This window comes from Athene cunicularia, assembly GCF_003259725.1.
Source record: "Athene cunicularia isolate RWA chromosome Z unlocalized genomic scaffold, athCun1 chrZ_part3, whole genome shotgun sequence".
Classification (NCBI taxonomy): domain Eukaryota; kingdom Metazoa; phylum Chordata; class Aves; order Strigiformes; family Strigidae; genus Athene; species Athene cunicularia.
Genome location: NW_020799144.1, coordinates 7,813,230 through 7,838,019, shown reverse-complemented (window position 1 = coordinate 7,838,019; position 24,790 = coordinate 7,813,230). Strand labels below are relative to the sequence as shown.

General features: G+C 42.4%; 1 protein-coding gene across 6 annotated transcripts in view; it reads left to right on the top strand.

The window, feature by feature from the left end:
* The window catches only part of LOC113490317 (A-kinase anchor protein 2-like), a 266,283-nt gene that overhangs the window by 84,014 nt on the left and 157,479 nt on the right, over positions 1 to 24,790 (top strand). For all 6 annotated transcript variants that reach the window (XM_026866693.1, XM_026866696.1, XM_026866692.1 and 3 more), the window contains 2 exons: positions 23,269 to 23,383; positions 23,992 to 24,013. In XM_026866693.1, the coding sequence (XP_026722494.1) occupies positions 23,269 to 23,383; positions 23,992 to 24,013 (137 nt within the window). The remainder of the gene's footprint in view (positions 1 to 23,268; positions 23,384 to 23,991; positions 24,014 to 24,790) is intronic.

Genomic DNA, 24,790 nt, shown 5'->3' with positions numbered 1-24,790 from the left:
GGGGGAAGGGGGAAGGGGGAAGGGGAGAAAGAAATTTAAAGAGTCTGGATCACTGCTCCAGGTTCCAGTGTCTTCAGTCCAGGAATCTTGGGTGGTGGGTGCACACACAGCAAAGTTTTCTGTCATCTTTCTAAGTTAATCTTATTGGCTGATTTGCATACTAGATGAGGCGGGTATTCCATGACTTAATTTGCATGAGAGACAAGGAAATGGTAGAGCATGCTCCTGCATTGAGGGGGAATGGGGTGCATTAACCCTTTTGTCCAGTTGAGTTGGTGGTCATCATCTCCCCCTACTACCTTTAACTTTTCCTCAGTTTTTGTTTCTTGGGCAATTACCCAGCTATTAGCTCCTTCTGGTGTCAGGTGTTTTCTTTCTTACAAATCTTTTAGCTCTTCTTCAAGGCTATAGTCATAAATTAAAGTGTAGGCATTAGCCTGAACATACGGTTTTACTCAGTCTATGTCTCCCTCCTTCAAGGCTCATCTAGGGAATGTCTGCAGGGAAGTGGAGCTGTGCACCCTTCAATACTCTCTGTGCTTCACTAGGCAGATAATTCATTTTTTAAACTAACCACAAAGGCCACAATTTGTCCATGAGGCTCTTTCCATGTCAATGAATGTTTGAGGCATTAACTCCTTCAGTTCCTCACAATGAACTAAGATCAACATGAGGAATACACAAATAAAATCAACTGAATCAAGATGCCTCCAAAAAAGTACCCAGAATGACACCAGACTATTTCCTCTCTTTAAAAATAATGTGACGGAATTCAAGATGCAAGTCTGGTGGAAATCAAGGACCAGAATATCAACAAACATTACACTGAAGTGTGCTCAGAAGATATCAGAGCTCATTTTGGCAGACCTCTGGAAATTAATTGTATTTAAGATACCCCTTTAGTGAACATTTCCTTCCATCCTTTGGGGAACTCCCACAATCCCACTGTGCCGCAGCTGTGCAGTAGGCTATGGTTTCACATCACCACTATAGCTTTCTTCTTGTCATCTGGGATTGTGACATGAGCTTTCTGCCTGCAGCACATCATTTCCAGTGCTCTGGTCTCACCTCAGCCGCAGCTTCACTCCTAGATGACTGTAACTACTAGGGGGTTAAGACACAGATTGCTAGCTCATAGGCCAACTCCATGTCTGGAACAGCTTCTTTCCTACTATGACATTTACAGTTGGAAGGTTTAATGTTGTATTTTGGACTGTGTGATTTGTTCTGGTGACATCTATTAATAGGTTTCTTCTTCCTGTAGAGTATTAATGCATGATCTCTCTAGATCTCTTTAAACCAGGGAGATGTAGGCAAGAACTGAAACTATAACAGATGCAAAAATCACCATTTTCATTGTATTTTCCAAGTGAAAGGCAGCATGTGAGCAGTCACCCCAGGTTTGGTTGTCCTGATGCCTTGATCAGTGGAAATGTTACTTGCTTTAGGGTTTGTAACTTGCAGAAATCATGAGGATGACCCACTGGCTGGATAGTAAGTAAGGCTCTGTTGGCCTTGTTCACCTGCACAGCAGATTGAAGGCAGTGGCTTTCAGTTTTCTTCTTAATTTGATGAAACATAATGGCAGCTGGCGTATCACTCAGATTAGAGAAGATACTATTTATTAATCAAGTAATTTCTATTTTCATACTTCTAGAGTGTCCACAAAGGGATGCTTCAGGGCAAGAAGTTCAGTACTTGTAACCAACAGAAAATTAAACCATGGGCTTTCTCTTTTTGCCATGTTTTAAAGAAGAAAGTTTTGTTCTTTGCCAGGCAAAAGCTGATGGATGTATGGACTGCAGGAGAAAGATTTAGATGGGTTGGTGTCAAAAGTTATTTGTTCAATAGTGCAAGTGTACAGTCCCAAAGACCATGTTTTATGCCTTCTTTGCATCTGGTGTGATAATAAGGTGGTTTACATTTATTTATCTTACAGTGAATACTAGAGAGAAGAATATTAAGAAGGCAGCTCTGCCTAGAATAAACATAAATTTGCATAAAATTACAGTAGCAATGCCAGAGAGATCTATGTTCCTAAAATCTGCCACCAAGTTTTGATGTCCATATGTGTGCCCATCCACTGGGGGATGTATTCTACAGTCTCCCAGACAGTTATAATCAGGAATGTGGGTATTCAGACTCCTAAAGAAACAGCACATTTTTTCTGTTTAAGGAACTGACAGATCACCTGAAAGATTTTAAGCAATAAAGCCTTCTGGGAAAAAATATGGAACAAGAAGAAAAGAATTTTGAGAACAAATCTGGATTTTATTTGCATGCAAATAATACTACTGTTATATCATAGTTTCCAGTCTTTAATCTAGAAACAAAATATATCCATCCTCCACTGAATTAATCCAAAGACTGGATTTTTCATAGCAGTGTTACAGAAGATGTTTCCTATTCATTAACATGCAATAATAGAAAAATGCTTTCATGTAACAAATCCTATCATAGCTATAAGGATGTAACAGTAATTCTTTAAATGAGGAAAAGCTCCATAAGAAATCTTTGGTCTCATGCCTTCACAGTTGTTTCAGGTTTTTGAAATATCAGATTAATGTTCTTTTAAAGACTCACATAGCCTTTTTGCATGAGTTGGCATATCTAGAAGTCTCACATCTGTATAACATCCTTCCAAGATTGAGGACACTGTAAGGAGCAGGAAATGAGAACTTTGATTCAAGCCAAGCAATTGTTTTCCCATAAATATGAAAAAAAGTGCCATGTGAGATACACCAAAATCACCTGGTGAATTCAACAGAAAACTGTGGATTTTATTTCTAGTGCAGAAATGTATTTTAACACTTTGCTGTTTCAAAATACCTAGTTTTGCTACAAAATTATGGTGATTTCAGAAATGAAAGTGCAGGAAAGCATTACTTAAATAGTACATAATCTATAAAAAGAATAAGCTAGTGTTTCTAAATGAGCTATAGTAAAAAGTTCTATTTTATCTTTCTCCTGAAAAGATTTCTATTTTTATGCAACACCTGCCAGTTTCCTCCTCACTGGCACTGTTCTGCATCTGTTTCCTAAACTTCTAGTTTAGTAATCTAGACCCAGCAACCCGACCTTAATCCAAACTGGCTTTTCAGCATGGTCTGGTCTTTCTCATATAGGCTGTGAAATAATGTTTGCTGTCATAATCAATACCATTAAACTCACACAAGTTGTATTGTTATGGCATTTGAGATTTTTTAAAAATAAGTTTAAATTTGAGGCCTAGAAAATTATTTCCTTAAATTAGCTGTGGAGAAATTAGCCCTTAAAAAAAGACTCTTCTAAGTATTCTCCTCAAAGCACATCTGACCAAAAAAAAACCCCAAGAAAGTCAATCCAGTGCTTAAGGCACTGAACTGGGAAATAGGTAGATCTCCATTTCCATCTACAATGTGATGAAGTTGCACTCAAAACTTGTTATGACGAAAAACCAAGCACATTTTTATGCAAAGCTAAGAATTTGTTGATAACATAATCAAAATCCCACCAATCTAACAACAGAATAATTTTTAGTCTCAGAGTATTATAGGAGGGGGAAAAGGAGCAGTATTACATAAAAATTCTCCAGAATAACAGTTGCAACTGTTATGCCTTCCTAAGTACCTGCCCCTTTCTCTGCTCTTACAGTCACTCTTCCACATCTCCTTTAGATCAGTCCTGGTGAGAGATAAAATATACGGCAAGTCATCAGCATCTCAAGCTCCTTATCAGGGCAAATACTATTGTTGATGGTGAGGGTTTCTTTCCTTTGCCAGGAGGAATGTGATGTAGATATTGATGATTTCCTTTTACTCAGTTTTGAGTCCACTTGAAGCAATTTGTATATATTTTCTAACACCCTTTACACCTTCATCTTTTTTCATAGGTCTGTAGTTCCTTGTCAGAGACAAATCTGCTTTCTATGGAGTGTATTACAGATACTTGTTCTTTGCTCTTTTTGTTGCTCCTAAAGCAGTTTTGTACACATACCTCTTCTTTGCAGCACCCTGTGTCTCTTCCCAGGCTTCAGCTGTGGCATCAACCCCATCTTTCTCTGCACCAAATCACTACAGTGGGGTCATAAATATTTCTTTCTACAGAAAAAACTGCTTGGCACTGCTGTCTGAAAATTGTAGCTACACCATATGATTATACAAACGTGCAGAAGTAAAACAAGGGGGGTGAAGATAGGCAGAGCCTGACAAGTCCTAAGGGCCTATTAGAAAGCTTGGGACCTGTTACTAGCAATGGCGATGCTGTATTTATTGGGATGCAGGCTACAAAGCTAATTATATTTTGTTTCTTCTGTCCATAGCCTGTGTAAACAGATGCAGATGCATGTGGAAATAGCAAATGCTTCCAGATGTGCACACTCATATTCACTGGGACTAATAATGACACTCTGAAAGCTAATTTGGTATCCTAACATTTGCAGATCAAGGCTTCAGTGACAATTCAGGAGAATGTAAAACAGTTTGTCATTATTATAATTACCAAGCTCCAGGATTGCAGCTGTTCCAGAGACAGGCTGGTGGCCACGAAGAGTTCACCCTTGAGGCACGTCCAGGCAGGTCAAGTAAGTGTCCAAGAGATGAGGAAATGAATGCATTCATTCTGCTGAAGGTAGATAAGTTAGTGGAGCATGTGCTCACCTGGCTCCCAGCATTCGATGAAATTCAACTGATGTTCGATACATGAAGAACTAACAACCTTTACTTTCCAGTTTTCTGGTGTATCTCTAATGCAACAGGACAAACTTGCTTAAAAACACCTGTCTGTGCTGAAAATGGAAAGTGTCACTGCAGTCACATGCTGGCACCTGAAATGCACAAATACTGTGCTCACATTCTCCATCACTGTACTCCTAGCTAAACAAGCATCGTTTGTACCAGAACAGCATGACACTGGGTGTAGTTTTCAGAGTCAGCCATGGATTCAGGTACATTTGAGATCCTTTTGAGCAGCCACAAAAAGCTGCCAAAATCTCCAGATGTTTATTGTTGCTCTCATAATCTGTCAGCCTTGCAGGAGATGCAGGAGAGTGAGTGGCAGTGCTGCTGGGGAGGTGTTCATTCCCAGGCAATCAGTCCAGTCTGCTCAGAGGCAAAGCATAGTGACAGGACTGTGTGGGTATAATGCTTTGCATTGCAGCAGTTTCTCTTCTAGGACTTCAGTCCAGCATCATGCGAAATACAGGCATCATTTCTCTCAGTCTTGAAATTATTAACACATCACTTCCCTTGCGCCTCACCAGGTGTTTGTCAGGGAAAAGACTATGTAATATTGAGGGGATAATGTCTCATTGTTCCTCATAAGGTTTTATCACCGCCCAGTTGCTGCGGTGTCCTCTGGGTGAGCAGTTCCCCTTGTCATCACCGTCTCTGCAGCAGAGGACATGATTCAGTGGAAAGTTGCACACCACCTCTCCACTGTCAGTGTAACTGCACTTTTGACTTCCCATGGAAACCTAGCACGCCAAGATCCTTGGCATCAGCCGTGCCCTTTCTGCTGTCATCCTCTCCCCTCTTGCAGTGGTTCTCCTCCTTTCACTTTGCAGTGGAAAATATTGTGAAAGTGTGCTAGCAGCTAGAGTGAAGTCCGTCCTTGGGGATAAGCAGGACAGGGTGCAGTGGAAGAAGCGGAGCTGTTATTATACCCGAGCTCGCTAGATGGCCCCGTACACTACAGAGAAACTTACAGGAATCCCAGCCTGTAAAATCCGTTTATGCATGCAGTGGTAGGGACTTTTTTATTACTGTTTTGCTTTTTTTTTTTTTAATAGCTGAACCTGGACCCTTCTCCTTGGATCCTTACCGCTGTAGTAGACGTGTTTCAGCCCCCTGGACAGTAGTAGTCTGTCTGCAGAGCAATCCTTTCTGATTACCAAAGCAGTCCACATAGCATACAACAGGAATGGGAAGCAGAAAGGGAAGCTAGTATGTGACCTTCATGATAATACTCTTCTTTGTATAAACTGGTGCAGGAGCACAAGTGAAGTTTAGCATTTGAGGCCATTCTGCAGTGCTCATTAGGTCCATGGAGGTGTATTTAGCATGTTCATCTGAAGTTTTGTTGTATTATTTTTATTAGGGGAAAATACTACCAGAAAAACATTTCCTACACTGTGGCATGCATGCAACTTCACACAACCTGTTACAGGAAAAGCCAAGGCTCAGCAAAAGAGAAAATGCATGGGAGAGGACTAAGAGGAAATGAGAAAATAGAAAATAGCCATGGGCTGTGCAAGATATACTGGACATGTAGCACTCTCTATTAAAAAGTTGTATCACTGTGGTATTTTCTTGGTCCCCCTGGCCACAGTCTTTGAGAGCATACCTGTCAAGCAGGTATTTATAGCAATACTGATTTCAGGGGTGGGAGTTTGAAACAGAAAGAGAGAAAGGGCCTAGATTCACTCTCACGTTATCAGTGCATCATCTTACCATATTCCAGATGAGCCATGGTAATGAGCCACAGCCCTCACCATCCATTTTCAAATGTTGGGTAAAACACAACTTTAACCACCTTCTCAGAGGATTGAGCAACCACAGACAAGATACACCAGATTATCTGCTGGCTCTCAGCTGGCAGGTTAGCTGGACAAGCTACAACAGCTAGACTCAGTGAAAATAACCCATCTATGATAACCTACATCATATGCATGGACATGATGACTCTCCCCAGCTCTTTCTGGTGTCAGAGAAAACCACTGTCCTCCTTTGTCCTGCATCTGTTTTTTTACTGAGTGTTGGACTGCTTCATGTTTGCAACTGTACCAACCTGTTCAAAAGCAGCAGCACCATTCAGCTTTCTTTCCCAGCTGACTGTAGCAGCAGGGAAAGAGTGCTGAGGCAGTTTGCCTGGTTCCTTTGGAAATGCTATCTGCTTTCTGTCTCAGTGGCACCCACCTGAGCGAGCCATAGGCAGAAATAATGCTGTGAAAACATGATGGTGAGAGCTGTGCTGCAGGGCCAGGCAGAAGCCATCCTCTGTGACACCAGAGCACCCACCAAGCTCTATGGGACAGCCACCACCTCCTGGGCTGAGCCCTCACATCTGCAGTTGTTGCATGGCCAGCCTTTCCAAGGTGAGTAGATGTCAAGCCACCCAAAAGTAGTCTGAACCAGGCAACTTATGTTTCCCCATCTAAATTGTGGTTCATGTCATGCTACAAATCAGTCTACACAGAGTTTTTGGAGCTCAGCACAAGGTCATTCTCAGGTTCCCTTGTTTCACAGAGATTGAGTTTTTCAAGGTCTTCTTTGCCTCAAGACTTTGGTACTTCCCAAAGAGGACATGCCAGTGAAGAAGGCAGGAACAAGGAAATGCAGGAAGACTTCATGCAGGAGGACTTCCTAACCTTGATGATACAAGTCCTAAACATAGCAGGAGGCATGTAGTAGGAGGCAAGCAGAGATCAGAGCAGCCCTATAGCCGGAAGGCCACAAGAGCACTCATGGGGTATGGCTCACTGGAGAGAAGCTAGGGAGGCTTATAGGCACAGCTGGTTTGGACACAAAGCTACATCTTTAGACTGTTCTTACTTACCAGTGTCAGTATAGTGTAAGGTGGGAAATACCAGCAGCCCTGTACCAACATCACAAAATGCCTCTATGTTACTAATCACAACAGCTAACATGAATATGAGAAGACAAAATAATGAAAAAAGTAAAGGAGAGTGGAAAGAAATGGTGCCATGAGTGTTTCACACTGCTAATGAGGCAAATTTTGTTAGAGTAGGGCATGACTGGCAAACCCACAGTTCCTTCAGGGACTGTCATGCTGATTGGAGCTTGCACACGGGCTGCAGGGTGTATGACAAGGGGGCTGCCAACAGCAGACCTGAGAACCACATACAGAGCCAGGGAGATCAGCCACAAATGAGGCTAATTATGAATGAGGGAGAAAACATTTAGGCAGTTGGTGGTGCCCATCTGGTGCTTAGTGACTAACCTGCCAGCCCTGTGGCCAGTCATCTCAACAGCCTGCACTTCCAACTGCCTTCATCTAGTGGTAGTCATAATCCAGTCAGTGCTGTTCCAGCTCCCACAATATTGTTGCTGTTCTAGGTTTCTGTGCCTTATTTTAAACAAGGCCTTTGTAGTTTAATTTCATTTTTAGTCTTCCCATTTCAAAGGACAATTTTCCTGGTTTTAAGCTGTCTTGAGCAGATTAATGTGATTACCCTTTAAGCCTTGAGTCAGAGAAATACTTCAGCATGTGCTTACATCCAAGTGTATTAGTTCATCTATTCACACCACTGGAACTACACACACCTCTACAGTTTAATGCCTGTTAATCTCTCTTGTTTAAATTTAAGGCTTGGAGTACTGCTCTGTCATCTACTGCCCTATTACTTCAAACATAAACATCCATAGATGAAGCCCCTTTAAACAATAAAGATGAAAAAGTGTTCATAATTATACACCAATTGGCACAGAAATCACAGGCGACAAACTTTCAGAAATACCTACATCCCATTTTCAAGAGCACCTCTGTAACTTTTAAGCTTTTTTATAAAACCCTGACAATGACTATTTGCATCTTTTGTAACTTGGAAACTGATCAGTAATTTCTTAATTTTCCATGTCCTGAAGGTGTACACACTTACCTGCATGAACTGTGAAACGGGACATAACCTTCTCAATAATAGGGGCATTTGTGAAGCCTTTGCCCTTGGTCTCATGTTGTTGTGAAATTTTAGGCAAAGCAAATGAAAATGTTCTGTCAGTGCTGTAAACTCAAACAGATTTTCACAATGGTCTCACATTTATTATTGCCCATTCTTACAAGAATTTATTTTGCTTGAATGCCTTGTTCAAATACCAGCATAAAAACCATAGCAGTCACAGAAAGGAGATGAGGAGGTCAATCTTACAGGTAAAACCAAGAATATTCATAGGTTTGCCAAAACTAAGTTGGGGTTTTCTCTGGGCCAGAATCCTTGAGCATTAAGATCACTGTGAGTCGCAAAACCAGACAAAGTAGACCATTTAGACTTAAGGAAAATTCTGAAAAACTCTAGCTTCTTTTCCCTACTTACATAGCAGGAATTGCTAGAGATGTGACATGGACCACTCTCCTTGCTACCTCAACCCTCAGTACCACTGTTCCAGGTGTAGAGGTTGTTTGCACAGGTGAGGAGACCCCTGGGAGGATGTTTTGTGTAGTCATGGGATCCAGTGAAACCACAGAAGGTGAATGACTTCCTCACGACCAGCCAGCCCATAACCAGGAACTCATCAGGCTATGCTTGGCTTTCCTCAGCTTGCTGCAGAAAGAATAATGAAGTGAGTGCAAAGTAATTTATTAGAAAGTAGGGATTTACCACACTGCTAGATCACTTTGAGATTCTCCTCTATGATACTTACCCTCAGAAATGCAGTCCTGTGCCACCTCTCTGCTATGTCCTATGTCCATCTTCGGGCCAATCATCTAAACATAGAACCTGGCGTGCTTTTAAACATTCTCTTAAATTTGGAAAATAATCCCTTTTCTAACTCATCCTGGTCTGCAGATGCTCTACAGGCTGATTTTTGCTCCTCTGAACCAAACCAGCCCAGATGTCTGCTTTGTCTCGACTTGGAAGCTCTGTGGCTCTTGGGAAGTCCAGGGGTCAAGAATTTCACCCGTCTTGAGAGCCACGCAGGCAGGAAGCCATCAGCTGACTCCTACCACAAACATGCAGCACAAAGTCAAGGCAAACTTTTCAGCTTCCCACAATTAAAATTGTGCCTCATTCCAACTTTCCATGAGGCAGTAAGGGAAGCTGATGATCCATCATGGAAAATAAAAGGGAGGGCATTGTCATGTTATTGAACTCACTCTCCTTTTTTTTATTCTCACACCAGCACTCTGAGGGATCAGACAGCAATGACTCAGGTGCGGCTGATGTTAGGTAAAAGTTTGGAGCAAAGGGCTGGAAAAGTAAACCCTGAGCAATCTCAGAGAAATTTTTCCCACTCATTTCTTCATTCACACAGCCCTGTAGCTGTCTCTGTTCACCAGTACAGCTCAGAAATGACACCACACTTCCAGGGATCTCTCTGCAGAATTACAGATGCTGTCTGATATTTCTCCATAGCAATGGGAAGTTGTCTTATACTGTAGATGAAAACTGAAGATGTACTCATGATTACCTGAGCAGGTGGTGGGGGCGTAGGAACTGGTTTACTGTGATTTCTAGATGAGACTGGAGCATGGAGGTGCAGCACCCAGCTCTTCTCAGTCTTTCCCACTGCAGGTAGAAACTCATGAGATACATCTGAGGAAAGAAAAATGTAATCATGAAACTCAGAGAATTAAAAAATGAGATATGGGAATTCTCTGTTAGAGGCCTGGATAGTTATGACTCCTCTGGTCCTCTGATGGTGTTAGACCATTGTAGGTGACCTCCTATACTCCTGGAAAAAGAAAACTAGGCTCTGGATGGCAGAGGTAAAACTAGGGCAGCCAATTTCTAGAGTACAGTTAGTATTTCCCCAGCTTTCCACAACTGTTAATGAATCCTAGGATGCTGTGGACTTGCTGCTTCCACCCACCCACCCACCTTCAGCTTCTCCTTGGGTGGTAAGCAATTTCATGAGCTAAAATTCATTCATCATTTCATGACATGATTTCATTCTTGCCCAGCTGAGCACGGCCAGCAGGAAAAGGCACCTACTTTGCTCAGTGAGATGTAGTTTACCACCACAGCCCCACCTTCCCTGCACTTGTATGCTGGAAATTTGTGCTGGGAGTCTGTGAAAGGAAGAGCACAGAGCTCTCCATGTGCCCGAGAGGACCGGAGACCTCCCCAGAAAGACTTGCCAGCACCACCCACGAGTCCAATGGACACTCAAGAGAAAACGACAAGAACAATAGCAGGAAATGTCTAAGGGTGGAAACAACAAACTGAGCACAGCCCACGTTTCTGGAAGCTTCCTGATTGGCTTGATTTGCCTTGGCAGGAGCACTTCAGATAACCTTGCAGTTATCCCATCAGGGCAAAACCTCTCCCTGCTGAAGCTGTGTTTGTTCCAACACTTTCTGGAGTGCAGAGACACTTGCTGCCAAGAACAAATAAATAAACGAATACAACACAAAAGCCCTAAGGTAGATCAGATGGATGAAGAAGGATCATGATGCTGCCATCAGCATGCTCAGGACAGCAGCAGCTTGGTGCATCCCTTGTTGCTCTCAGTGGAGAGTTTGTCCATTCCCACAGGACACATTCCTTGCCTCTCAGCAGCCTTCACCCTGGAGAAATGGGCTGTGAGTTCCTGTATGTGAATGACAGCAGCAGACGGATTTGCAAAGCTCCAATTCAAGAAACTGTTTGTATCAAGAAACAAACAAAACAAGTAATGACTCCTACTGGGTGTTCCCCTTCCTGCCCTACTGCTCTTTTTCTGTCCCAGCTGTCGAAGTCACTCTTGGCAAGCAGAGCAGGGGAATGCATTTGTTTATTTGTGAGGGGCACATAATATGGGGAATTTTTAAAAGGACCTAATAAAGCTCAGTGCCTGAGGCACGCTGACTGTCAGCTCCACATACCCATCTAAGTCCTTTGTAAAGGGCTTCTGAGGGTACTTACAGGTTCAGGCAGTCATGACTAAAGCACAGTGCAAAAGACAAGGAAAGGTTTGTTAAAAAAGGTCTGAGGGAGGCAGTTGGGATCCCTGTAAATTGCAGCTCTCCATGGTCCATGACTTTAACAGCCTCATGACAGCCAGGATGCAGGGAATGTGTCATCACACCAATTATAATATTTTGGTTGGGGATTCACATTTTCAGTATAACAGCCTGAATTCTCTGGGACTTGTTTTCATTTTTAGTATGATTCTCAGACTATATTTAATCAGTCACATGGGGTACCTTAAATCACTTCTTACCCCAGCAGGTAGGCTTGTAAGTACCATGTACCTTGAAACAGCACATTTTAAGCTACTGCTGCAGAAAACAAGTAGGTAATGCCTTGTTTGCACCAGAAGTCCATTACAAAGTCTGTGCAGTCATTAGCAGCAAATCTGAGTCAAGTCAAATCAGAGTCATAGAACCTCACATGTGCAGTGACTATTATAATTAATAATATCAGCTAACAGATCTACCTGGAATAAACATGGTCTGATGTATGATTAGACTGTATAGGATTGGCAAAATATATAGGATCAAGATGGGGAAATGGAGGCAAAGTGATTTGTTGGAGGCTACAGCAGGAATAAAACAGACAACTCTAGTCCATGACTTCTATTTTTAACAACACTGCTTTTCTAGTAAATAACTGCAGCAATTTTTCAGAGGTGATCAGATCACCATACAAAGGAGTCGTCTGCATATGCTCCTAAATTGCTAAGAGTCATGCAAGATGGGGGCAGAGAGGGATTCAAAATATCCCAAATGGGAGACCTGCAAGCAGTGAAATACCCTGGTTTGTGAGAAGTAGGGAACAAGCTGCCATTGACTTTGGATGGAGCCAGTGCTCTGCCTCAGCAGAGGAAGGCTCATCTGGAGTTTAGTGTAGAAATAATCTGTGCGGGAATTCAAGTAAGACAAGAAATAGCAATAAACCTACATATATATGTATTAGGGCAAATCCACAAATCGGTGCATTTTCAGGTATGCACTCAAGTATTCCTGGTTAGGCTTGAACTGTAATATATATAGCGTATGTATTATCAACTAGTATATACTTTCCTTAAACATCCCTTAATATTCTAACTTGAATGGACATTACAGTAGGCGAATAATTCTGTGGGTTTGGTTGCTGGTGTTCAGTTAGACACCTTGTGTGAGTAGTATGACCAGAGATACTACAGTATATCTAGCTCAGTGCATCATTGCAAATAATGCCTTCAGAAGAAGTACAACACTTGAGTCCCAGAGTGAAACTTTGGTGCACATCTTCATGACAATAAAGAACTATGTCTTATCAACACAGCCAGAAAATTAGAATTGTCCATGTTTTTTTTTCACTATTTATCTTAAGGAAGATCTTGAGTTGGCCAAGAGTCATGTGGCACTGCAGAGAAACAAGCAAATACTGATATAACCACTGCTATGTTGTATTAACATCCATTCCAGGCAATCTAAGTAATAGATACATCAGAGGAAGAGTAGTATTTACATCAAAAATATTTATATTCTTGAGATTAAAAAACAAAAATTCACAACAATCTTTGGCCCAAAACAAATGGAAAGAACTGTTACTGCAAGCTGAGCAAGAGAGCAAAAATGCAGTTCAGAAAAAATTCATAAGGAAAAAACCAGCAGCACATACTTGTCTACTGTATGTAGTCAGTTGCTAGCTCTGTAAAATGACTTATGTGGGATTTGTGCTCTAGACCCCGTCACCAGTTCTGGTGCTCTTCTTTAGACATGCTACAGCACCTCAATGTCTTTCTTGTAGTGAGGGGCCCAAAACTGAACACAGTAATCGAGGTGTTGCCTTGCCAGTGCTGAATACAGGGGGATGATCACTTCCCTCATCCTGCTGGCCATGCTATTTCTGATACAAGCCAGGATACCACTGCCTTTCTTGGCCACCTGAGCACACTGCTGGCTTCTGTTCAGCCGGCTGTCAACCAACACCCCCCAGGTCCTTTTCTGTGGCACATGCTCTGCCTTGAGCTCCCCATGACCCTTAGCAGCTCATCTCTCAGCTGACACTGTAAATCAGGACAAAAAGTGTATTCCCAATCTGTATATGGGAGGCTGAAATTTCTTCAGGGCCAATACTTTCAGTAACTTCTTTCTTTTTTACTTCCCTTCATTAAAAAAAGAAGTTGGAGATGAAACTCACACCCTTTTCCAGGCTTCCTGCCTTCTCTGTAAATGCTGCTAGGTAACCAGATGTCTATCTCCAGTATACCAGTATGTATAGGACTTGCACAAAAAACCCCTCCGTCCTTGGCAGCTTGTGGTACGGGTGCTGCATAAGGTCATGCATTTGTTTTGATCATAAATCCGTGCTAACCCTGGGTGACGCTGCGGTAGCACTGCTGCACTACAGAAGAATGAGCACAACAGTCATCCCCCAATTGCTCCCCCTCTATTTCTTGGACCTCTCCCGAGATATAAATAACACAGTCCACTGTACAGCTGAACTGCTGGCATTTGTTGCTAAACCTAAATGAATTTTCATGTGCATAGCTGCAGTGTGCCAGCAAACTGTTTTTCATAGGGCTGGCTGCACCTGTGTTGCTTTTCTAGTCTCTGTGTGCTGCTGTATACGAGGACTTCATGGTGGGGTGAATTGCACGTGCAACCCTCCTTTTCCTGGACCACAACTTGCAGCACATGCCCTCCCAGACCAAGTCCTACCACAACTGTTGTGGCCTTCCTGGAGCCTATACCACATGCTCAAAGTGCCCTGCCTGTACCCTGAAGTACACCTCAATGGTAGGAGCAAAGCACAGTGTGTGAGGGGGAGAGAATTTCACAACAGCAAGTCACATGGGCATGTTTGTCCCTTGTACGTGTCCTCGGGCATCCCAGGTACAACTCTTCTGGTGCTTGTCCTGCAAAGTTTACTTAAAGCCGTGGGAAAGCTATAAAGTTTCTGCAGGGTTGAGTGTCTTCCCTGAGTCTTTGCACCTTCACCTTCCAATTACAAAGTACAGTGCGCATGTCCTCTCTCAGATGGCTATTTTATCTTCCCCACCTTTCTCCTGCCATCCCAGCAATGAACCACAGATGATGCATCCCTGTACTTACAGAGTAAGTCTTGTATATGGTCTGGTTTGATTCCCTCTCTGTCTGGACACGAGGAGATGCATGTTTTGTGCAGCCTAAGCATTTTATAACAGTTGTGCCTCTCACTTTATTTACTTTATTAGACACTGACCAAGAGGCTCCAGAGGCAGGAGGCTTGCCCTTTTTCTAGGCTGGGAGGGAAGAATAAAATAGCAATGGTGAAGAGGAGAGACAAATCCCAGCTTCACCAGGAAGAGCCTAAATATCTATTTTCATCTCACAGGGCTGGGCCAAGAAACCAGGACATCTGTGCCATTTGTTTTAAACACAAGTGCGCCGAGAGCTGGATGATTCAAAAGCCAGACACTGCCAGAGTGGGTTAAGCTGTCAGGGTTATACTCAGCTGGTCAGGGAAATAAAGGGACTTGGTCAGATTTGCCAGGCCCTGCCTGAAGTGTGGGCAGGAGCACAAATGAGAGCTTTCTCATCCAAAGCAAACAGGGAGAAAATAAGTGGACTCTTCTTTCTTTCACCTCTTTGGCCACTGGCCAGGGGACTGGGTTCAGACCAGGGCTTTTTTTTTTTCCCCCCCTTTTTTCCCCTTCCATTTCCCTAAGGAAGGTCAAGCCGTATGCTCCTCTGCTGTCAGGGCAAGCATCCAAGGCATAGTGATTCACTGACTTCCAGTCAGTAATCTGCCCTTTCCTGGGGCAGTGGGAAGATTTCAAGGTTCCAGTCTCACCCAGGCTGGAAACATCTCCCATTTGAAGAAGACTGCAAGAACTTGGCCCTGGAAGGCTCACACTTGTAAAAGTCTACAAATAAGTGTGGGCTGTAAATGCCATGGGGGCAGGAAGTTTTATGTTAAGGTGATATGAGGATATGAAGCTGGAATGAGATAACATCCTTCTAAAACAGAGAAAAAGTAGGTCATGAAAAGTGGTTCCAGTTGGAGGAAGAGTCACCCCAGAGAGTGCTGAAGATCCCCATGCTTAGATTTAACACTGCATCAGGCAAACCACCAGCAAAAATTAATAGACAAACAGAGTGGCTTTGGCAAGAAAAGGACTCAATCATATAACTTCTGCAATTCTGGGTCAAAGAATCTGCATTATGCCGACACTAAGCCTTCTATACCTGGAGCAGGCAATGTTTTACTAACTAACTCAGGGTAGTGACTTTTGGGTGGTATGCCTCAACATGTTTAGCTCAAGAAATCCTGTGGCCATTGCTTGACTTGCTGGCCTTGATTTTTCTAAACTAACAGGGATTAACCTGGTCCTAAACTAGGCAGATGCAGAATACCAATATACAGCTATTTCTATGCATGTGTGTATGTATATACATTTACTTCAAACAGCAAAGGGAATTACGGAGTTTTTCCTCTCTTCCCAAGTTCATCAGCTGGTACTGGGATGTAATTTTTGCTTGGTGAATGGAATGGTTTGCCTTCCTGTGTATTCAGAAAGATTCATAGAGATTACCAGAGCACCTCATTCAGAATCATGCTGAATCTCATTTCCAAGCATTGATTGGTGATAATGTATTCCCAGTCTTTCAAGTCATGGAGGTTTCGCCTTTTCAAAGATGCTAATTAAGTTTGCTGCTCTTGATTATCAGCTGCACTCTGTAAACAACAGCCTTTTGGAAATCATAAGATGTGCACTGCCAGCTTTCCTCTTTGAGGGTGAACTGCTCAAAAAGGATGAGCTCTGCAGAAAGACTAAACTAAGAAGCATTGAATTACTCAGCTCTGGAATCCCATTTCAGATCCTGCAAGAGACCTGAAATCAAGCAGGTTTTTTGCCATCAGCACTGGCTGTGTGTCAATATACCATGACATCCACAAATGGTCCAACTGGCTTTGGCACAACTACCAGTGTTTGCTAAGGAAACTAAGCCAATATGGAAACTAAACCAAATGTTAGTGATTTCCCCCTCCTGTACAGCAGATGAAGGGCACCATTCATGGCTGTGGCATTTAGGTTTCAGCTCCAGTTTCTTAAGCGTGTTGGTTTGCAGCCAGGTTGCTGGTGCTTGACAGTTGATACAGGTGCAGGAAGCATGTCAAGGGCTGAGATGCTGGACTGTGATGTAGGGTACAGTTCCTCATATCTCCTCCAGTTGTGCTGGTTTAAAGAACCTAAATGCAAGACTTGGACATCTTGCAGGGGAATCCCTTTAGCTTTCCCCTTTCAAGTTCATTTTTCAAGGTTATTCTAAAACCTGGGTGAGATAACAAGTACCATGCTGCCCCAGAAACGTTTACAGTGACCAAGAAGTGGGAATGAGAAGCCCATGAGGTGGAGCATTTTTTCCAGTGTTCTTTTGCACAGTGAGAAAAGACACATAGAAGGGTGGACCCTGCATATGAACTTTCAGTTTCTAGTTTTGAAGTGTGGTCAAAAGCTTTGTGAGGGCAAGGTCCTTGAGTTGAGCATAGAGTTTATGTAGAGATCAATTTCATCCCTATGGGCAAGCCCAGCTATCCCTAAATTTGTTTTACTTTCTATTTAGTGAGCAGTAGAGGGGTTTGTTGCAGATCTCTGCTTGTGAATCTGCCATTTTGATCCCATCTGTAACACTTCAGAACGTTCAGCTCTGAGAGACCTGGCACTAACTACTTAGAAGGCCCATGTCTTCTTCATGTCTTTTATATTAGGTCTTTTTTTAGGCCGTCAGTCAAGCAATAGCAAAATAATCAGTTTACAGCTGAGCCATCCCCCACTGTACATATGCATCCGTTACTTTTTCCTTTTGAGTGTTTACTCTGATTAGGTCTTTCCTGTTTTCCTCTTAAATTCTGAATACTTGTGTATTTTCCTTATTAGTGCTGATGAATGTTCTTTTTTTCCACTGGCATGTCAGTGTGTATGCTGCAGACATAACTTTTATTACATTTCTATCTTCATTGCAGAAATGACATGAGTATTTCTCAGGTGCAGCCCAGCATGCAAAGCTAGTACAGGCTAAAGAAACTGGTCCATAAACCTGCAGCTGTTTTCCGTGTTTATAATGCTGTTACCATCCCGCCCTGAAAAACAAAATACTGCTGAGCCAAATGTAGGTATCTCTAGAAATCATGTGCCAGGCAGAGTTAATTAGCTGGATAGAGGAGGCTATTTATTCAGACATAGTTCTGCTTACTTGAGATTTGTGTGCTGCTGTTACAAAGTAGAGTGACTCTGCACCAGCTGTGTGAGTGCCCTGCAGGATCCTGCTCAGAGGCCCTCCTGGGCTCAAGGTAAAGGCACCTTGTGTCAGAACAGCCTCTGCCTTCAATCAGAAAGGAAAATGACAGCCCAAGTTTGTGGATTTCAACATCTTAGCATGGAAAACAGAGGAAATCCTTCACCTAGAGAAAGCACATTCATCGCCTTCAGGTTGGAGCACAAAACAGAGCCCTACATCCAAACATAGTGTTTGCTGGATACTGAGTGCTAAACATATATGCATATGTACACATACCACATACAAAACCTTCTGCATCTTCACCTCTTAGATGTCCCTTCTTAACTCACCTAATTAAAGTCTTCTGTGCTACCTGACATCTCCTTTGATCCCTGATCTCAGCATCTTTGGAGGAGGTTTCATTCACTGCTTCCACCTGCAGTCCTCTCAGAAACTGCACTGTCAGCCTAGCCTACACTCTGTAACCACCTGCTTAGGTCAAAATCCCACCAAACACACAGACCAGACTTCCTTTAGCAGTCTGGTTCATCCTCTTCCTCATCCCTCATCCTCTTCAATTATTGAGTGGAGTTAAATCCAGCTGGCGGCCAGTCATGAGTGGTATCCCCCAGGGCTGGGTTTTGGGGCCACTCCTGTTTAACATCTTTATTGATGATCCAGACGAGGGGATCGAGTGCACCCTCAGTCAGTTTGCAGGTGACACCCAGTTGGGTGGGAGTGTTGATCTGCTCAAGGGTAGGGAGGCTGCAGAGAGACCTGGACAGGCTGGAGCCATGGGCTGAGCCCAACTGGAGGAGTTTCAATAAGGGCAAATGCTGGGGGCTGCCCTTGGGCCACAACAACCCCCAGCAGCGCTACAGGCTTGGGGAGGAGTGGCTGGAGAGCTGCCAGTCAGAGAGGGACCTGGGGGAGTTGACTGACAGCCAGCTGGACAGGAGCCAGCAGTGTGCCCAGGGGCCAAGAAGGCCAATGGCATCCTGGCTGGTGTCAGCACTAGCGTGGCCAGCAGGGACAGGGAAGGGATCTGACCCCTGTACTCGGCACTGGTGAGGCCGCACCTCGATGACTGGGTTCAGTTTTGGGCCCATCATTCCAAAAAGGACATTGAATGACTCGAGCGTGTCCAGAGAAGGGCTACAAAGCTCAAGGGTCTGGAACACATGTCCTATGAGGAGCAGCTGAGGGAACTGGGATTGTTTAGTCTGGAGAAGAGGAGGCTGAGGGGAGACCTCATCACCCTCTACAGCTCCCTGAAAGGAGGGTGCAGAGAGCTGGGGATGAGTCTCTTTAGCCTAGTAGAAAGCAAGAGGACAAGAGGGAATGGCCTCAAGTTGCACCAGGGAAAGTTCAGACTAGATATTAGGAAACATTTCTTTACAGACTGGATTGTTAGGTGTTGGAATGGGCTGCCCAGGGAGGTGGTGGAGTCCCCATCCCTGGAGGTGTTGAAGAGTAGGGTCGATTTGGAGCTTAAGGATATGCTGTAGGTGGGAACTGTGCTAGGTGAATGGTTGGATTAGATGATCTCCAGGGTCCTTTCCAACCTAGATGGTTCTGTGGTTCTGGTCTGAGTTTTGCAGGACATGATGTCTGATAGCTACAGACTATAAAAGAGAAGGGCTGCAAGTAGCCTTAGAACTTTATTTTTTCCCCCATCACTGGGAATTTTCAAGCTCCAGCTGGAAGAAGCATCCTATTCTGATCTCATGGCTGATCATTTATAATAGCAAATCTCAGTGATCAGATAACTCTTAGGCCAATGAGCAGCAATACTAACAGTCTGTTTTACACCATTCCTATGTCATCTGGATCTCCATTTTTTGACTTTTTTTCCCCCCTACAGTACTCCAGATACTGTAGTTGTTTATTTAACTGGCTTTATTCTGTGGCCGTCTTTCAAACACCAGCCTGAAATCTGCTAAGAAGCCAGGAACAAGGGAATTGTAAGGTTTCCTTGCCAGGTGTCAAATGACAATTAAGACACATCCTTTTTAAAATGGGCTAGAAGAAAAGGATGTTATTCAATATTTAACACTTTTATACAGGAAGAATGTAAGCACTTTGTATATGCATGTATGTGTACACATGCACTCTGAATGGATTTATTGCTGTTTAAACCATTATATGGCATGTTGCTTGAAACAGGTGTGATATTAATGCAGACCAAATTTGCATGCCTCTGTTGTATCTTGTGAACAAAAAAGAAGGCAGTTCTCCTTATAACTCACTAGTTCCGATGATGTGAAGCTCACTAAAAAGATACAGCATGCAAAACAGCCTTTGGATTGCATTATGGTTTTAATTTTTGCATTGCTATAAAAGGGCAGCCTAAAGAAAGTCCAAATTTGCCAGGTCTGTGGTGCCCTGATGGTTGACTGATGAATGTATACAACAGCTCACATGGAAACTGTGTCCTTGAGTATTTCAGTTACCTCTGTACCTTAGCAGCATTACCTCAGCCTTTAAACCTAGACAGTATGGATGAAAGTGGTATAAAATCGAGCAAAAAGGTATCAGGCGACTTCCTGTGGGTATTAATGCTTGATATATGACCCCTGTGCTATCTAAAAGAACATTCTGGCTGAATGATCCACATTTTTCCTGCCACAATTCGGAATTCAGGACCACACAGAGCCTCGGAGACTCTCAATCTGATTTCAGTTGGACAAGGGCAGTTTGCACTTATGAGTTTGTATACATTCTTGGTGTCACACAGGAAATCTGTGTCCCTTCGAGCTTCACCCATGTTTCTAAATCTTGGCAGCTGTGTCTCCACCCCTTTACTCTTTAGGAAGTTGTTGTTAATACTGCTTCTAAAAGGAACTGAAGAAAGGATTCAGGGTGAAAAAGCAAACAAACAACAAAAGAACAACACCAAACCCCCACAAAATTGTCTTGCAAAATAGAGTAACAATGTTTCATCTGCCCATCTTGTTTTAATGGTGAGGGTAGGCTGGCTCTAAGAAAGCAGAAACCAAGGAAGTGAACCAGGAGGGGAGGATAAAAGAGGAGTAAACGAGTAAAAACAAAAGAGCAAGTAGCCAGAAAGTACGAAAATATAAATCAAATCAATGATTGGGCCTGCATGTGCAAGTGCACTTGTGCATGCATTAGAAGCAAACCTTCTCTGAAAGAGCAAACAATTCATGACAAGCCTTCTATAGTTTTGAGCTGGTACATAAAAAGTGGTGACTTAGGATAACCCCAAATGACAGGGAGGCCACCTGTTTAGAACCTTACTCACATCAAATGAGTTGCCTCACATTATTTATACTCACACTGTTTTCATTGTCATAATTTATTAACTAATGTCCAGTTCATTTGAAAGAAAAAGGACTACTTTCTTCCTCTTTGTTTTGTTGTTGCTGACTTCTACACACTCCCATTTTTCAGTCTCTTACTGGATCATATAGTTAGCAAAATGTACCAGGCTACAGAATATGTATCCTGAAAATGCTGCTTAGTGGTTCACTTGGGAAGAAAAAGAACGTACCAGTAAACTCCAGCTCTCCCAGCTCCACAATATAATTTCACTAGACAGCACAGCAGAATATTTCAAATGTCTTTATCAGCAAGGTATAAATGTACGTGGATCTACTAATTGTTTCCAGGGATAGGGAAGGAAAAGAAGCCACCCTCCTGTTGGCTTCTAAATTCATTAAGTAGGAGCAGAGCAATGGCTGACCTCAGTGACAAATGATTTTTTCATTTCACTAGGTATTTTTAAAAATTTCCTAGGAAGAAAAGTCAAGATGAAACAGTATTTTTTTAAAAGCTTTCTCCCCAATCACAGCATGAGGGGGGAAAAATCATCTTGTATCAAACTGTTCCATTTCAGATTTCATTTTGAAATATTTTGCATTTTTTAAGTTTTGGTATTAATTTTGAGAAAACATTGAATTGGAGCAGTATTTTCCAACAGTTCCTTGTAAATTCACTGTAATTAAGCCATTTAAACTTGGAGATGAGGGGCTTGCCTTTAAGAGAAAAATGGTGCTTCAACAAACCACCACAAATTGGTGACTATAAGTCTTTGCATACTTCAGGGGAGCAAAATCTCCCTTTTTTCATCTTCAATAACTTGAGGCTGTGACAATTTTGACTCCCTCTAATGAAAAGTGTTATCAGTAAGTGCCACACAATTGTGCATCCTTGCACAATTAAAAAGTGAGGAAAAATTTCCCAGGTGGGTTCCTTAAGTTAGATCCCTGCATCTCTATTTAGGAACAGGAATTTCACAAGCAACTCAATCTGTCAAGCCCCTGAAAGGAGCAGTCCCTCCTTCCCTTCTCCCTACCTGCTCACTGTCACCTTCTCCTTGCCCTCTGCCTTGTGATTGAACGAGCATTAATGAAATCCTGTGCTGAACAGGGCTGGGAAAGAGAAAAAAATGTGTCCCACTAGCTTGGATTAGTGCCCTAATCCTTCATTTAAGACGTAGTGACAGAAAGGCAAGAGCAAACAGCCATGGGTAAGAAAAGTACTGGATGATGCTGATCTGTTGTGGTCAAAAGAATATGGCCAAGAAGGCTGTGAGCAGCCACAGCTCTTTTATAGACAACAGGCGTTTTAGATAACTATACCTGTTCAAAAGTGTTCATCTTAGCTCATGTTACAGATATTTTTATTGTTCAAAAGTGAGAAGATGGTGGTATACATAAAAATAGAGAGAAAGAGGGAATATTCCTTCACCTGCATAAATCATGTCAATAAAAGGAGGCTTGAGTTAAAGTAATGGAGAATCTAGCCCTGATTAAAGTGTATCCCAAATCACAAGCAAAACACCTTAAGGAGTGAGTGCCATTAGGTCTCAACAAGAGAAACAAGAGTGCTGAATGCTTACTACCTAGCCAAATTGTTGTATTTTCTGAGCAGCCTGTGTATTTGATTACCCAGTATCATGGTGTAACAGCAGAAAGCATGGATGGATATCCCAAAGTGTTATTGTCAGGAGTGGGCAAAGTACTGGTTCAAGAGAAACTCCTAACACAACTGTTGGACTGCCAGCTTCCAACAAATGCTTCCAGTTTCAGTGTCTGGAGTAGGGAAGCACTAGAAGACACCTATTTCTCTAATTATTGCTGCATATTTATGGTTATATCCTGTACCGTGATTTCTAAACTGAAAGTGCATATCTGAAAGATGTTACGGGAATTGGGGTGAAGTGATACCAAGGTATATTTTTAGTTAAACTGTACATGCTTTTGCAAATGTAGATAAGAGAATTACGGTTTTTCTTTTAATTAGTTCTGTTAACAAATAATTCACATGGCCTTCGTGCACTAGGAAAGCAGTGTGAATAATGAATGGAAGTTGTTCCTGATGACATTTGAAATACCTAGGAAACTATGGCTAATTGAAATAATTTTAACATGTTTTATTTTTGTGTGTATGTGCATGTCTGTCTGTCTTCCACAGGCTGGAACAAGAAATACAGAAATTAGAAAGTGAGGAGTCCCAAATATCTGCCAAAGAACAAATCATTTTGGAGAAACTAAAGGAGACTGAGAAATCCTACGACAACTTGCAAAAGGTATTTCAAAAATCAAGATGCCCAGGCACAGCTTGAAATCAAGGTAGACTCTTAGCAAAGTAGACTGAAAGCAGCAGTTATAATTCATGTACTTATGAGAAGATTGAGGATAGTTGCAGAGCATGTAGCTCAAACCAGGATGAACAAGACTAGAAAAGTTACGGAGTTGTCAGATCGATTTTGGTTGGGTTGTTTGGATTTCCCCTTCCCACTCTAGCTTTTTTGAAGAGGGAGTTCAGAGACTATCTCTCTAGCTTATCTGCAGGGAAACAATGTGAGCTTTTGGCCCCAGTGAAAGATGTCAGCAGGATTCTGAAAGGCATCTCAAACTTCTCTGCTCACAGTGGCACCCAGAAATAGTAGTACTCACCAAAAAGAACAGCTTCTGAACATTACAGCCTGCAAGAAACAGCATTGTTCTCCTTTTAGTTATACCCTGTCCCTCAGCCTCTAATGGCACCTGAACCTGAGGAGCTGCATCCCCAATTACCAATTTAAAAATTACAGAGAACCATAAAAGCAAGCCTAGCATAAAAATCAAGACTTCATGCAAATTATACCCAAAATATGAAAGGTTTAACCAAACAACTTATTTTTTCCCTTCACAGAGTTTCTCACAACAGGATGGTGGTAAGTGCCTTTTTATTATGCTTTGGTTTTAACAAGAGTTGTTCCTATAGCTTTGTTGCAAAGGTTTACAGAGTGGGGGTTCTTTCTCTTCATTGTATGCTTCAGATTTATTGCTAGAGCCATTACCTTTTCCTTTGGTATTGTTATAGTGCAAGCACAAAGGTCACTACAGTGGTGAAACAATATTTCTCTGGCAGAGCTCCACCTCTTCTTATGTGCACACAAGGGTAAAAACAGCATGGATGACTTAAAACAGACATCATACAACTTCTCTGTTATTGACTTCTTTCACCATGATAGCCCTGCATTGCAGACTCCTTTTCACCTCTCTGTGGTCAATCTTCTCCACTGTATGTGCTCATGCTCTGTTAATAAACACTTAAATACAATGAGGACTATTCCTAATATACAGGAACAACTATTAACATTAGATTACTTCGCTGATGAATTACATTCTTTGCATGATGATTCTTACAAAAGGAAAACCTTCATGGATGAATGAGGATGTAATAATTCCTAGTTTATGAACTCAGTGTCACACTATGTGTGATCAGTCTAAATAATGAGTTATAAATTTAGGTGTTTGAGTGAGAAAATAATATGGTTGGTTCCCAGGAAGCTAGAGAGACCCTTGCAGTGCGTCTCCAGGACCTTAGGGCCCAGGATATCATGGTGATCCATCTGCAGAGAAATCTGTGGTCCAGACCAGACACTCGTTCTCAGTACATGTCTTTGAACTGACAAGATTCAAAATAATGAGGTCAATACTAGTAGTAT